This window comes from Elephantulus edwardii, unplaced genomic scaffold (genome assembly GCF_000299155.1).
Source record: "Elephantulus edwardii isolate Elephantulus edwardi_28Jun2011 unplaced genomic scaffold, EleEdw1.0 scaffold00042, whole genome shotgun sequence".
In the NCBI taxonomy this organism is placed as follows: Eukaryota; Metazoa; Chordata; class Mammalia; order Macroscelidea; family Macroscelididae; genus Elephantulus; species Elephantulus edwardii.
In genome coordinates this window covers 8077240-8093593 of record NW_006399792.1, presented here as the reverse complement: position 1 = coordinate 8093593, position 16354 = coordinate 8077240, and the positions used below count along the sequence as shown (strand labels likewise).

Here is a 16354-nt window from a genome sequence, read left to right as displayed (position 1 = left end):
GAGTCATAGTCATCTTTTTACTGAAGAGCAGTTGCTGAGCTTCCAGTTAACTAGGGAACATTTAAGTATGGTGTCACTAGGGCTCCTCTATATCTACCTCAGGTAGTGGATAATAATATTCATTTGTATGAATTAATTTATCATTAATAATAATTTATTATTAATTTATATTAATACTTATGAAGTTCTCCCAACAATACCTGGAATAGTAGTATATGCCTTTTTTTTTTAAGGTATATAAGCTAGACTTATTTCTTCTTGGACGCATCCACAGTATGGCCCCAAAAGCCAGTGGTCTTGGTGTGCTGGCCTCGAACTTGAAGGCCCCCAAAGTAGCACAGCCCTCCATCGGCACGGATCTTCTTCACTTGCTCCAGGTCTTCACAGAGCTTGCTGTCCAGACTGTTGGCCAGAACCTGACTGTATTCCCCATCCTTCACATCTTTTTGTCTGTTCAAGAACAAGTTTGGAATCTTGTACTGGTGTGGATTCTACATGATGGTGATTGTACGTGCCACCTCTTCCTCGGGGAGCTCTCTCGCCTTCTTGGTGAGATCAATGTCTGCTTTCCTCAACACAACAGGAGCATATCTTCATCCTACACGCTTAATGGCAGTGATGGCAAAGGCTGTTTTCCACGGGCCATCAATGTTAGTGTTGAGTACTTGCAAAATGTGCTGGAACTTCTCCAAAATCAGTCCAGACATGGCTGTGGCAGCAAGAGTAGTATGTAGGCCTCTGTCGAAGCTAATATATGCTTTTTACATCTAATTTCTCATTTTACTTTGAGTTCCATCCACTGGTATGTGGGGAGAGCACAATAAACACGCTTTACATGAATGTGATTAATCTTAACATTTTAGTTACGAGTTTCTTTCCAAAAACTGGAGAAGGAGACAATCAAGATTTTAACTAGGGTATGATTCTTTACTAGAAACTTCTTGACATCATGAGCGTATAATGAAGATTGAGATGGGGTTGCTCAGATTAACTGAGACATTGAGGGAAAGAAAAGAAATGGAAAGATAAAAGTAACCTGCTAATTTCACATTTTTGTTGCATGTAGCCTGCCAAGAATAGCAAGTTGATGTGGCTTTGAAAATCTCATGGGAACCTGAGAGCTGTGGAGTTTTCTGGCCCCGGCAGGTTGTTTCCAAGTCAAAATAAGATAAACAGCTATATTTAACAATAGATTCTGGGACAGTTAAAGGTGTTTCCTTCATAAGTAGCTCTAAAAATTTGTTCATTTTCAAGAATGTGAATAAAGTATATTTGCAAATGTGAAACAGAATGTCTAAAGTCTTCAATGATTTCATGCTGAAGGAGAATCTTTTTAATGGAAGTACTCACCATTGCCTAGCTCCCAAGAAATGTTATACCTCTTGTATGAACAGTAGTCCAGAAGCAACTGTGCATTAGAATTGTCCCAGTGCATATCTGCTGTTCTTAATAACGCATTTAGGCCAAAGATCAAGTCCAATCCTGAGCAATTTGCGAAAGTGTACAGCATATCCACTGAGCCCCCTGAAAGAAAAATGTTGCAATTTAATAATGTTGTCAACAATTCCATCTTGCTTACTTCTATAATCAACAATCTTAGAATCAGCTGTTAAGAAATCAATAGACAGTACATTGGAAAGTGCTGTCAAGTAGTTCTCCAAAGTGTTAAAGATCAGTGAGGTCAGTTTAATAACTAAGGTGCACCTGATTCAAACCCCCATGGTCTTTCAATCACCTGCTATACATCAGAGAGTTGGACAATAAATAATGATGGTAAATGATTAAAAGATGACAGGAAGGATTGATGCTTTTGAGTTGTAGTGTTGGAGAAGAGTCCCCTGGACTGCCCAAAGAACAAACAAATATGTCTTGGCGAAAGTATAACCTGGTTACTCCTTAGAGGTCAAAGGTGGGAAAGCGTCATCTCATATACTTTGGACATGTTGTCAGGAAGGACCATTTCTTGGAAAAAAAGGCATCATGCTTGGAAAGGTGGATGGTTAGTAAAGGGAGGAAGACTCTCAATAAGATGGATTGATACAGTGATTGTAGCCGGGGGCTCGAGTACAGCAGAGATGGTGAGGAAGGGGCTGAGTAGGAGAGGTTCACTTCTGTTGTTCAGGGGGTTACTATGAGTCATACTTGACTTGGCGGCACCTACCTATGACAATATCAGTTGGCACCACTATGAATAAGACATCACGCTTTATAAAGTAGAAGGTCATAAGACTGTCAATGAGACAGACTAATACTGCAACCGTGTGCTTCATCACAGCAGAAATTGTAAAGAGTCGCACACAACTAGGCAGGGCTCCATATTGTTGTACATAAGGTTGCAATGAGTTAGAGCTGACTCCCTGGAATCTAACGACACTTGGCACCACTGTATAGACCACTAGCCCTGCCCTTCATAATTACTATTTCTGTGGTCAGAGCCACACCTCTCTTCTGGTTCAAATCCACCAGTGGCTTTGCTAAAGAAAAATGGTCAATCTCCTTTGCAATTTACAGTCTTGGAAACCCAGTGAAGGGTCAGCTGTGAGTTGATCCCAATTCCATGGCAATGACTGAGTTTTTGAGTCCTAATAAGTGGCTATTATAATGTCTAAAAGAAAATAATGTATGAATGGAAATCTAAAGTCTCTGTAAACTTTCATTAAAATTTCAATTATTGTTTATTAGTATTTTAAGTATCTTGTTTTTCAAATGCCATCAATAAAAAGTTTTGGCAGAAAAAAATTTCAATTAAAACAAAACAAAAACCCAAGAAATAGTATTAGTCTGGAAAATGAAAAAACTCCAGACCAATTTTGCTTCATTTACTTTAGCTGGTACTATGGAAGGTATTAGGAGCTTTAATCTGGACTCAAGGCTCCACATTCATGTCAGTATATGTTCTAAATATGTTTATGTTTATAGCAGGACCAACAGGAGGCAAAGTTACGTAAACTTCTTGATTAAACCAAATACTGTGAGGGTATTCTCCCCAGAAGTTGCTGGGACCTATGAACAATAACTCTGAACCTTCCCTAATCCACACCATTACACCGTGGGTGTTCTACTTAATTTAATAATTAACAAATAGAATTATTCTAAGTAATGTTATGAACAGGAGAAAGGTGGGCAATCTCTTCCTGTGCGATTAACTGCCTCTGAACACCAGCTGGAGGGTCAGCTGTGGGTCAGTTCTGACTCTATGGTACACAACAACAACACAATGCTGTAAAACAAAACGTGTTTGGATGATTGAATGGAAAACCAATTTGCTTTGTAAATTTTCACTTTAAATCACAATCCAAAGTTTTTAAGATGATTGAAGAAGAACTCAATAAAAATAGCACCTACTCTTTTTTTGTCTCACATACTTCAGGCATGTTGTTAGGAGGGGGACTATACGTTGGAAAGGGACATAATTTGTAGAAAGGTGGAGAGTCAGCAAAAAAGAGGAAGACCTCAACCAGATGGACTGACAGTGGCTGCAGCCTGGGTTCAAGTGAATTAGAGGATGAAGATGGCACAGGAGAGGACAGGGTTCAGGTTTGTTGTTCATAGAGTTGCTATGAGTAGCTCCTAACAAAAATATTCAAATCTTGTAAATAAACTAGTAGAAAGGAAAAAGACCAACCAAACAAAAAACCCAGTGACTTTTTTTTATATTATCCCTATATAAGTTTGTAAGAGGACATCTAGTGATAGAGCAAGTAATGTGTCACGCTTCTAACCAAAAGAATAGTAGTTTGAATACACCACTGGATAAAGATAGGTAGTTTCCTCCTATAAGGGTTTACAGACCTAGAAATCCAATGGTGAGTTGCTATGAGTCTGAATTGATTCAATGACAGGAGTGAAAGTTTAAATAAATTCCTGTCAAATTTAGGGTGGGAATGGGTGTTGAAATGAAGAAGTGAGGTAATGAGTGAGAGAGGGGGAGGGAGAGAATGTAGTGCAGTGAGTTACTTAATATGGCTTGCCTACTCTCTGTTAGTACACCAAATGACTCGGTAGGGAAATGCAGAAGAGGTGTTTGGGCCAATCAAGGGGATTAGATTACTTACTAATAATTACTAGTAATGTAAATAAGATTACAGAGGTGCAATCATGTGCATAAAGTGCATGTAACTCTAATGCGGAGACGGGTCAATTCTGCCATCCTTCTACTCTGAAAGGGAGTACTGGTGGGAAGGAGCTATGCTGCCGTACCAAAAGCATGTGATTTGAATCCACCAGCTGCTCTCAGGAGATAGATGGGACCATTTCCTTTCTCCCGTGTGACTTACTGTCTCTGAAACCCTTGGGAAGTCAGCTTTGAGTTGGTTCTGACTCAGTGGTACACAGCATAGTTATTCTTAAAAGAAAGCTTATCAAAGAGCCAGCAGGTGGTAACAGGGAGGAGCTTGAAGAAGCAGGGAGGGACTAGCACGAAGAAGAGATGGAATGGAGCACATCCTTCGGATCCAAGGTCCCTGCTCTAGGAACCTCCTAGATGCAGGGGTCAGGTTGCAGTGAGAAATGGTAAGAAGCATGGCATAGAAAGAGTGGCAGCAGGGGCAGCAGAACCTGGAAACTAACAGGAGATGGTGTTGTCGGCTTCAGGGCCAACAGAATGAGAAAGCTGAGTGACTTCAGGAAGAGGTTTACTGGCAGAGTGGGGGACCTCTGGCATTTATTGGGGAAGCCAAGGGCCAGAGAGAGCTGTTCTGCATGCTCGGCTGAGGAGAGGCTTCTTTGATGAAAGAGCTGTCTCCTGAGTCATTCCTGACCCTGAGTAAGTTACAGCCCATTAGTTCTCTAACAAACCCGATAATAATGGATATTGCCTGTAAGTTCTATGTCTTCATCACTACAGTTTATGGAACCCAGCAGAGAAATAGAGTAGAGAGTCATCATGGTTGGGTTAGACGGTGGTGAGGACTGGTAACCTCTGTTTCATAGGAATCAGCCTCAGGCTGTTGTTAATGCTTAGAATGATCCTCCTCTTCCTTTGTGAAGTTAAAGGAGGTCAGACACCTCCCTTGTCAAGTCATTTTTACAAAGAGCAAAGCATTAGCTCATCAAATAGTATTATAATAATAAGGGGGTTCTTTCTACAGTCACACCTGAAATGACATCTGTAATATAACTTCCTTTTCCTGCCCAAACAGGTTCGCAATGTGTGTTTATATTCTTGTGGACATCTAATGAGCAGTGAATTAGAGAACTTAACAGTATCCTCCAGGCTTCCTGACTAAGCCCGCAGGATGTAGGCCACTGACCAAGCCCTGGCCACACAGACTTTTGTTACTCCTTCCGTCACATAATGCCATCCTAGGTTGCTTAGCCATAGATTCAGATCAATGTGTGAGAATCTTAGCTTCTGAGTTACTTGTCACTATAGGTGCCCAGACAAAACACAGTAGATTTCTTTTTATTACAGACATGTACAGAATAAATGAAAGAATTCAAAGCCAGAAGTCAAATGTTTTCCAAGCACAGACATACCTTGTTGCAGAAATAAAACATCTGTATTTGTCATATATTTTAGTATTGTTAGCAGGGAGGTGGGAGTCATGCTATATTAATCCAGGTGCACTGTTAACAGAGCTTTTTCTCCTTTAGGTCTTTGCAATAACACATTTTTACAAATGAGATCTTAACACTAAGAGTCTTGCTTATACTTTCTGTTACTTCTTTAATGGGATCTGAGATGGCCCTGCCTTAAAACAGAGTCCACTCAATTCTAGAGCATGATTATTTAAGTACCATGATCATTTCTTCTCTCCCTAAAGTGCAGAAAATAATTTAGAGTGATGTGGGCCACAAGGTGTTGCCTTGTCAACACAAAGGCCATGCCTCTCAGATGGTCTGAATCCACCAGTAACTCCTGGAGAGAAAGATGGGCAATATCTAATGTTCTTACAGATTTGGAAGGTCAGCTATGAGTTGGCTCCATCTCAACAGCCACAAGAGTGATAGTAACTATTAGAATACAATTTACTTTCTTATTTTTCATGTATTACACTTTTCCTAACACTTAACAAAATTTTCAAAAATACACATTAAAATCCTTTTGATAACCTAGACAGAGTTGAAATTTTACAAAGATGGTGAAATCTTATAAAAGACAAATAATTTAAATTACTTGAGTCACTGTTGAGCTGACTCTGGCTTGAGAGTGACCCTATGTCAGATAGACTAGGACAGTCCCATTTCCAAGGTTATGATCTTTATGGAAGCAGAATGCAACTTCTTTCTCCCAGAATTACTGGTAGATTTGAACCGCTGACATTTTGGTTGGCAAGAAAGTACTTCGTTTGTGCACTATCAGGGATCTCCCTTAAATAATGTACTGTTAAAAAGATCAATGACTACAGCCTTCAATATGGATTACATCTCAACATCAAGAAGACAAAACTCCTCACCACTGGACCAAGAGGCAACATTCATGATAGATAGTGAAACGATTACAATTTTCAATGATTTCACCTTACTTGAATCCACAATCAATACCCTTGGTACCAGCAGTCAAGAGCTAAGGAGACATATTGCATTGGGAAAGTCTACTGTCAGGGACCTCTCTAAATTCCTGAGGAGCAATGATGACAGTGTGAAAACTAAGATACACTTTATTCAGGTCAGGTTCTTTTCAATCACTTGCTATGGCTCTGAGGGCTGGACAAGGAATAAGGAAGACAGAGGAAAAATTTCTTTGAGTTGCAATATTGGAGAATAGTACTGGATATCCCATGAACTATAAAAAAAACCAGACAGACATGTCTGGGGAAGAGTGCAGACAGAGTGCTCCTTGGAGGCAAGGATGGTAAGACTTCATCTCATATATTTTGGGCATGTTGCTAGGAGAGGCTATTCCTTGGAAATGAATATGGACTTGGAAAGGTGAAAGAGGGTCAGTGAAAGAGAGGAATACCCTCAACGGGATGGACTGACACAGTGACAACAGCAATGAACCCAATGTGTCAGAGACGATGAGGATGGCACAGGACAGGACAGAGTTCAGATCTGTTGTTCGTAGGGTCACTATGAGTTGTACTCAATGGCATATAACAACAACAGCTGTTAAAATGTTGACTGACCCAAATTAAGGAGGTCTTGGTGGCACAGTCGTTAAGCATTTTACTGGTAACAGAAAGGTCAGTGGTTTAAACTACCTAGCTTAGTGGTGAGGAGTTGTGCTTCCAGCCCAAATGCACTCAGTTTGAATCCACTAGCTGCTCCATGGGAGAGAGATGAGAAACCTCCTCCCATGCAATTTGCTGTCTTTGAAAACGATCTGGGCAGTCAGCTATGAGTTAGACTTGACAGTACATAACAACAACAGCTACTTCTGTACCGATTATAGCCTGCCCTCTGGGGCACTTATACTCTGTCCTGGAGGGCCACTATGAGGCAGAATCAACAATTGGTTTGGTTTTGGTAACCCAAATTAAGTTCAAAAATAATATTCTTTTTCAAAAATCAAAAGAAGAAAGCTTCTCAGCGTGCGGGGTAGTGGTGGACTGAAGGGGCAGCACCAGGTGCAGGAAGTATTTTTTGATCTGAACACATGGGGTTTTTTTATTTTGGTTTTGGGATTTTGTTTGTTTGTTTGTTTTTTTGAACAGAGGTGAGCAGGAGAGGCATGTTGAAGAAAAAGGTCATCAAAATTATCATGGTGGCAGAACTGTCCATAAGCTGAAGGACTGTCACACCTCACCCAGATAACATCGCCAGCCCAGCTCCTGACCCGATCAGGAGACTGGCTGAAGAATGCTGTTTCCTATGGAAATCTACCCATTTACAGCATTTGACACTGGAAGATATCAAAGCTATGCTTACTAAATTTGAAAAGGAGGACCGTCTGCTTCTATTAACAAACGAGACAGGCAGACCCAGAGGGAGTGATTGAGGCTTGTGTCTGTCAGGCCTTTTTTGATGCTGTTGCTGTAGGTAGAGAACAAAAAGAGTAGAAACCATCCTCTTTTATATTTTACTATTGCTGTCATCTTGGAGCACAACCTGGGGGCTGTGTCATGGTTGGTGACACACTAGAAACCTACATACAAGGCAGCCTCAATGCAGGACTGAAAGCAACAGTTTGGATAAATAAAAACAGAATCGTGCACAAAAGTCAACCTGTGTGCCCCATTATCTAGTTTCTTATGTGTTAGACTTGCCTTCTGTCTTATGAAGTATGTTGTTGTTGTTAAGTGCCGTCGAGTCATAGCGACCCTATGAAGGAGAGTCATAGCGACCCTATGAAGGAGAGTCCTTGAACTTGGGTGCCTTTCATCCTCTCTCCAGGTTCATAGGGTTTCTGGAGGCAAGCTGTTATGGAAGTGGATGCTACTCCTCCTTCCAACTTAGGAAGTATAGACAACTATATAATAGACACTTTACTGTAGTGTAAAGTCACTATCAGCTTAAAGTACCTAAAAAGGCTATATTAAAAATCTTAGAGTTAAATTATAGGTGTTGAACTAAGAGGAATTAAGACATTCCATGTACTGTGGACCAATTCTACAAATAATTTTGCTTTTCTAAAATTGTGATTCCTTAACTGTTATGAGGATCCTCTCAATTGCTTTTTAAGTTTTGATCATCAATAAGTGACTAGCTTTTATTTCTGAAAGTCTAGATTACATGAATGTGCTTTTATTAATACATACAAGTCCAGAAAACCTGAAAAAATATTTTTATTAGTTTGTGATGAGATTTTAAAAAATATTCTTTTATTCATCTTTTAGCATTTTCCCTCCTTGAAGTTACCACACAAAGTAGCTTATACATGTTGTTGTTGTTGACTGCCGTCAATTTGACCACGACTCATAGCGACCCTATGAACAAAAGGCCTGAAACTTTTCTATAACTACTGACATTTATCAAAGTTCATACAATTTCCAGAGACATGTTGTTTAGGGAGTGGATGTTTTATTTTCAGACTTGCTAGGTGCCACTGAGTTAGCTCAGAGTCATAGTAACTTTACGTGTAACAGAAGGAAATGCCACCTTGTCTTGTACCATCCTCAGTCATTTCTATGTGTAAGCACAGTGCTGCAGCATTTTTGTCCATTTACCTCTTGGAGGTCCCACTTATTCACTGACGACCTACTTTATGAAGCAGAACACCCTGCAGTGAGTGGTCCCTTCTGATGACATGTCCAAAGTATGTGAGATTAAGTCTTAGTATCCTCACTTCTGAGGAATACTCTGGCTGTGCTTCCTCCAAGATGTTTGTTCTTTTCCTAGACTATGGTATATTCTGTATTCTTCACCATCATTGCAATTGGAATGAGTTAATCACTTCTTTAAACTCCCTTTTACACTGTCCAGGTTTCACAGGTCTATAAGGAATCAACAACCTGCATTATGCAGATGACACAATCTTGCTTGCTGAAACTGAGAAGGATCTGAAGCACTTGCTGCAGAAGGTTAGGGACTGTAGTCATCAATATAGATTGAAGCTCAACTTCAAGAAGACAAAGATTCTTACCACTGGGCCATCTGGTAGCACCATGATGGATGGAGAAGATATTGAGGTTGTTAACATTTACAGCTTGCTCGGCTCCAATCAACACTCTTGGCACTAGCAGTCAGGAAATTAAAAAATGAATTGCATTACGGGAATGTGCTGTCAGGGACCTCTCCAGAGTCCTGAAGAGCAATGATGTTGTCTAGAGACTAAGGAGTGCCTGATCCAGGCCATGGTCTTTGCAATTACTTGCTATGCATCAGAAAGCTGGACAATGATGAAGAATGACAGAAGAAGAATCAATACCTTCAAGTTTGCTGCTGGAGAAGAGTCTTGAACATTTCATGGACTGCCAAGAAAACAAATAAATCTTTCTTGGAGAGGGTGAAGCCAAGTTTCTCCTTGGAAGCTAAAATTTTAAAGCTTTGTCTCACATACTTTGGATACATGGCCAGGAGGGACCAGTTCTTGGAGAAAGTTATCATTCTTGGAAGGGTGGAGAGACAGTGCAGGAGAGGAAAACCTTGATGAGATCGATAGATACAGTAACTGGGGTAATGGGAATAGGTGTGCCGGAGTCGGTGAGACTGGCTCAGGACCAGGCACGTGTGAGAGCTGTTGTACACAGGATCACTATGAGTTACAGGCAACTTGACAGCACCTAACAACAACAATAAGGCAATTGAAAAAGTCCATGACTTGGATCTAGTTATATGTCCTAATTATCAAAATAACATCCTTGCTTTTTCATTTTAAAGAGCACTTTTGCTGAAGGTTGCCCAAAATGATAGATCATTGATTTCTGGATCTGGTTCTGTGCATGTTAGTTATTGACAAAAGAAGAGTAAAATCCTCGACAACTTCAGTTTCTTCCCAATCATTATGCTGTTTATGTTGGCGCTCTGGCCTAGTAGTAAGAAGCTGCACTGCAATCCTGAGGGCAAATGGTTCAAATCCTTCAGCTGCTCCATGGGAAAAAGATGGGCAATTTTTTTCATGTGATGAAATGCTTGTGAAAACCCCCTGGAGGGTTAGCTGCAGGTCAATTTCGACTCAACAGTACACAACAACAAATATTGTGAGAACTTTCTTCATATTCACTTATAAATATTTAGGTACATAAAGACAGATAAGTGTTTTAGGTGTGTCAAGTCAAGCAGGAGTCCTCATAGCTACCTCATCTGTGAACAACAGATCTGAACCCTGTCATACCCTGTGCCAGCCTCACAATCTCTGACACACTGAAGCCCCTCACGGTCAATTCACCCAGTTAAGGGTCTTTATTTCACTATCCCTCCAACTTTTCAAGCATGATTTCCTTCTCCAATGAATACCCTTCACACAGAGATTTATTATGGTAAGTGGATTTGATTAATATGAAGTATTAAGTTATATGTGAACCTAGGCATTCTATAATGAAATTTAATTTCTTTTTATAAAAAGCATAAATAGTATTTTAATCTACATTAAATGTATACTTCTCAATTTAAAAAAAATCAAAAGAAGAAAAAGAAAAAATATTTTAAAAAGAAGAGTTTTAGAGTATCCAAACAGGGAATTCCTTAATGAAGATTTAAGGAAACAAAAACCTTTCGTAAGGAATAAAACAAACTTTCAAATAAAAACTTACTTCAAAGTTAAGTAAGAGAATTGCTTGTCTTATGGACATTAAAGACCATGTACAACAAAACATCCAAAACTGCATCAGTGAACAGAAAGAAATTCCTAGTAAATTGAGCTAGCACTGTGCTTGCAGTCACAGAGGAAAGCAAGTGAAAGTGCTGTTTGATGATTAGGTCTCTGGCATGATGAGATTTCCTTCACTAATCCCAATTTACACAGGAGTGATGCAGTAGACAAGGAAATGTGAAGTACTTTCACACTTTAGTCTTCTTATTTCTATATTTTACTTTTCAATGAAGAATATGGTTGCATTTGCGCAATACCAGCAAGACAAAGGAAGCCCGAAGTGCAGCATGCATCCTTCAGGAGCCAGAGATTCCTGTACCAGCTAGATCAGGATCTACATAGAGCAACAGGAGGCTCAACAGAGTACCAGAGATAAACATGAGACAGAGCTGACTTGGGTCCGCTGCCCTATGGAACCAGAAAGAGGGGCCTTCACCCAACCTTGCTGGAGGACTGAGGGGAGACGCCATAGGGGGCTTGGTGACACTGCCCTAAGACATGAGGCTGAAGATCAAAGGGCTTGCGGCCACGCCTGAGAAGCTGTCTGGACTGAAGGCCTGTATCTAGCTGCCAACTTGAATTGTGTTAATTTCCCTAAAATACTTGATAACTGTGGCATTAGGACTCAGGAATGGGAGGAGAAAGAAAAATATATTTGTGTTTCCTGCCTCCCTGGTTCTACAGCTTCCACTTCCTCCTTCATTACCATTCACTCCTGCTCATATTGAACTTCCTGAAATTTTTCAGTGTCAGAACAGAGCAGGGGAACACTGCATGGTTTAAAATTAAGAAGAGAATGCATAAGGGTTCTAGTCTCTCTCCATCCCTATTCAATCTGTATCCTGAGCAAATTATTTGAAAAGCTGGACTCTACAAAGAGGAGTGTGGCGTCAGGATTAGAGGAAGCCTAACCTGTGTTATGCAGATGGAACTACTTTGCCTGCTGGAAGTGAGGAGGACTTGAAGCACCTGTTGCAGAAGATCAAGGAATGCTGCCTTCAGTACAGATTGCATCTCAATGTCAAGAAGACAGAGATTCTTACTATTGGACTGATAAGCAACATCATGATGGGTGGAGAGGAGATTGAAGCTGTCTACAGCTTCATCTTGCTTGGATCCACAGTCAACACATTGGTACCAGTAGTCAGGAAACAAGGAGACACATTGCACTGGGAAAATCTGCAGTTAGAGACCTTTCCAGGTTATTTATGAGTAATGATGTGAGTTTGAGGACCAAGGTGCATCTGATTCAGGCCATGGTCTTTCCAATTACTTGCTGTGCATCTGAGAGCTGGACAATGAATAAAGATGACAGAAAAAGAATTGATGTCTTTGAGCTATGGTGTTGGAGAAGAGCACTAAATGTCCCATGGACAGCCAAGAGAACAGATATATCTTGAAGATCGTGCAGCCAGAGTGTTCTTTGGAAGCTTCATCTCACATATTTTGGGCATGTTGCTAGGAGGGATTATTCCTTGGTCAGGGACATGATGGTGGGAAGGGTGGAGCATCAGCAAAGGAGAGGAAGATCCTCAACCAGGTGGATTGACATGGTGACTGCCACAATGAGCTCTTGTGTGTCAGGAAGTGTGAGGATGGCGCAGGATAGAACAGGGTTAAGATCTTTTGTACATAGGATCACTATGAGTCGTACTCAACAGCACTTAACAACAACAACAACAGTTCTACAGAGCAGTGAAGGTCATTATGATTGATTTATATATTATACTTTGTAGCCAACAAGTAAAATCAGATTAAATAAAGGAATAACAGAGGTTTTGCGTTCAAGATTTCCCATTAACTCTAGACAGCTTCTGAGTAATATGCAACTTTATGACAGAAGCCCTGGTAGTATAGTGTTTAAGCACTCGGCTGCCTTACACTGAAGTTTTGGGATGGTGTGAAAGGCTATCATTCTGTACTGCTGATGAAAAGGATGGAGGTATGTGTCCAACCAAAAGCAGCTTGGAAGAAAGACCTGGCTACCCACCTTCAAAACAGCATCTTGAGAACCTTACAGACACACACGGTGATGCCATGAGCTAGGTGACTCAATGGCAACTGGTTAGAGTTTTACAGATTAGCTACTTAAGAATTCAAACCAAGCCCAGCATCCAAACACTCTGGGAACCAGGCCAGCAGCAGGCGGCTTCTCACTTCTTACTTGAGTAGGTGCTGTTCTTGAACTTTTTCTCGTACTGCTCTCTGAGTAGCAGCTGCTCCTGGAGGGGCCATTCCAACCGTAACCTCTCCTCCAAGCCAGAGGGGATGGCTCCAGATTTGCAAATGTCTACAAGAGAGAAGCAGAACTTAGAGAACTGATTTCCACAGGGATGAGGCTGAAATCCCACGCACATGTTTACTTAGCTGCTTATGTGACTGACCACCCACCCCTGCAAAAAAAAAACAAAACACAAAAACAAAAAACACCACACCAAAGCCCTGCCACTGAATTGGTTCTGATTCACAGGGATCCTAGGACAGAGTAGAAATGTCTTGTAGGGTTTTCAAGGCTGCAAATCAATATAGAAGCAATGTGCCCTGTCTTTCTTACCCAGAGTGGCTGGCAGGTTTGGGTCACCCACTTTATGGTTAGCAACTGAGTACCTTAACCACTGCGCCTCCAGGGTCCCTTTGTTACTAAAACCCACTAATATTAATACTCACGTTTCTGGTTATTAGGCATGAGACCAGAAAAAGACATAAGCAGTGTCCCTATATCCATAGGGCTATGTTCAAACACATCATGTGGATGTCAAACGCTAACAAGGCACATCTTGCCCAAGTGCATGTCACTTTATCGCAGCTCTTCTATTTTTCATAAACTGAAAGTGTGATAACCCTGCCTCCTGTGCTCACTTAATATTTCTGTGCCACATTTTGGTAACTCTTGCAATACTTCAAATTTTTTAATCATCATTCTATCTATTATGGTAACTTCTGACCTGTGATCTTTGTTGTTACTATTGTAATTTTTTTGTGTGGCATCAAAAATTGCACCTATGTACAATGGCCACCTTAATCAATAAATGTGTGTTCTGGCTGCTCCACTAACCAGCTGTTACCCGGTCTTTCTCCCTCCCTACAAGACTCTGTAGACCCAGAGACATGACAAAATTAACATTAGGCCAATTAATAACCCTGATAGTAATAACATCTAAGTACTCAAGTGGAAGGAAGAATCCTGTATTTAATTTAATTTGTACTTTTCTTGTTGTGTACTGTCAAGTCAGACCTCCTTTGGCACAGGATATTGCCCCTCCTTCTCCAGCAAAGCATCTGGTGGATTCGAACCGTGTGCCTTTGGGATTGCAGCACAGCTTCTTGACACTAGGCCACCAGAGCTCTCCCTCCATATTTCATTTTAAATAAAAAATGACAAGCATGAAGCCCAGTCAGGAAGGCATTGTGGAAATCTGAGAAAGGTCAAAAGCTGAGCCTCTTGCATCTAACAGCCAATCTGTGAAAGCAAAGGAAAAGTTTCTGAAGGAAATGAAATGTGCTACACCAGTGAACCCACAAATAATACAAGAGTGAAACAACCTGATTGCTGATAAGAACATTCTAATGGTCTGGATAGAAGATCAAATCAGCTACACATTTCCGCAATCCAAGACATAATACAGAGCAAAGTCCTAAGTCTCTTCAATTCTGAGACAGCTGAGAGAAGTATAAACCCCACAGGGAAAAAACCAAACCCATTTGAAGCTAACAGGTTAATTAATGAAGTTCTGTTAGCTCCATAACATAAATGTGCAAACTGAGGCAACAGGCTGCAGCACGTTATCTAAAAGCTCTATTGAAGATAGTGTTGAAGTGGCTGTATTAAACAACAGACTTTCTATATGGACAGACCAGCTTAATTGTTGGAAGAAGCAGCCATCTAAGACATTCATAGCTAGAGAGGAGTCAACACCTGACTTAAAGCTTGATGGACGGGCTGACTTTTGTTATAGGCTAATCCAGCTGGTGACTAAGCTGAAGTCAATGTCCATTTACCATTGTGAAAAACCCAGGGTCCTTAATAATTTTGCTATAGAGTCCTGGCAGCCTACATGCAAGAAGCTGAGCTGCAATCTTGAAGGCACACAATTTGGGCCACCAGGTGCTCTGCACAAGAAAGGGCAATCTCCTCCTGTGCAATTAACTGCCTCTGAAAACCTGCCGGAGGGTCAGCTATGGGTCAGATCCAACTCTATGGTACACAACAGCAACAAAGCTACTTTGCCTGTGCTCTAGAAATGGAACAACAAAGTCTGGAGGACAGCACAGATGTTTATAATGTGGTAACTGAGCATGTTAAGTCCACTGTTGGGACCTACTGCTCAGAAGGGGAAAACAGATTCTTTTTAAAGCATTACTATTCATACACACTGCACCTGGTCACCTAGGAACTCCAACAGAGATGAGATGTACAAGAGTAATGTTCTCATGACAGCTAGTACAATGTCCTTTCTGTAGCCCATGGATCAAGGAGTCATTTAAACTCTCAAGTTTTACTATTTTTTTTTAGCAGTTCTTTTTTTTTAAATTGAGATTTTAATAAAAGTTTATAGAGAACTTGGATTTCCATACATTCATTGGTGCACATTTTCCTCCCTGCCCACCCCCGCAGGTCAATTTTCACTTTAAAAAGATTCTTTCATTGTTGCACAATTTCCTCCCTCCCTACCACCTCTTAGTCCACCTTGCTATGCATCTCTCATTGTGGACTATTGTCATGCAAATAATAACCAATCAAATATTTCTTTTAGACAGTTCTTTCCCTCCTTTATTTCAATGCAGTGTTTATTATTTATCCCCTTTTCTTAGTTCCCCCCTAACCCTCGTGCCAGTCCTGTTTTATAACAGTGATATGCAGTATTTGTCCTTTTGAGACTGAGATACTTCACTCAGCATAATTTCCTCCAGGGCCACCAATTTGTACAATATTTCAAAAGTTCCTTGTTTTTAGTGCTGCTTAGTATTCCATTATGTGACTATACCACAGCTTCTCTATCTATTCGTTTGTTGATAGGCACTTGGGTTGTTTCCCTCTCTCTTCCATTGAGAACAAAATAGCAATAAACATGGGTGTGCATGTATCTGCTTGGAAGGCAGTTCTGATTTCTTTAGGGTATATTCTCAGAAAGGAGTTGGGCATCTCACACGAAAGCTGCCAGAACCCGCAGACCTCCCATCTTCCCAGGTAATCGGAGACACCAGGAGCACGTGACATCC

At 40.7% G+C, this 16354-nt stretch overlaps 1 protein-coding gene across 1 annotated transcript in view; it reads right to left on the bottom strand.

Moving 5' to 3' along the window:
• The window catches only part of HPSE (heparanase), a 100695-nt gene that overhangs the window by 34116 nt on the left and 50225 nt on the right, over positions 1 to 16354 (bottom strand). Inside the window, exons 3-5 of the mRNA XM_006885325.1 lie at positions 13519 to 13527; positions 13299 to 13424; positions 1351 to 1524 (exon numbers count right to left, since the gene is read on the bottom strand). Coding sequence (XP_006885387.1) covers positions 1351 to 1524; positions 13299 to 13424; positions 13519 to 13527 — 309 coding nt within the window. The remainder of the gene's footprint in view (positions 1 to 1350; positions 1525 to 13298; positions 13425 to 13518; positions 13528 to 16354) is intronic.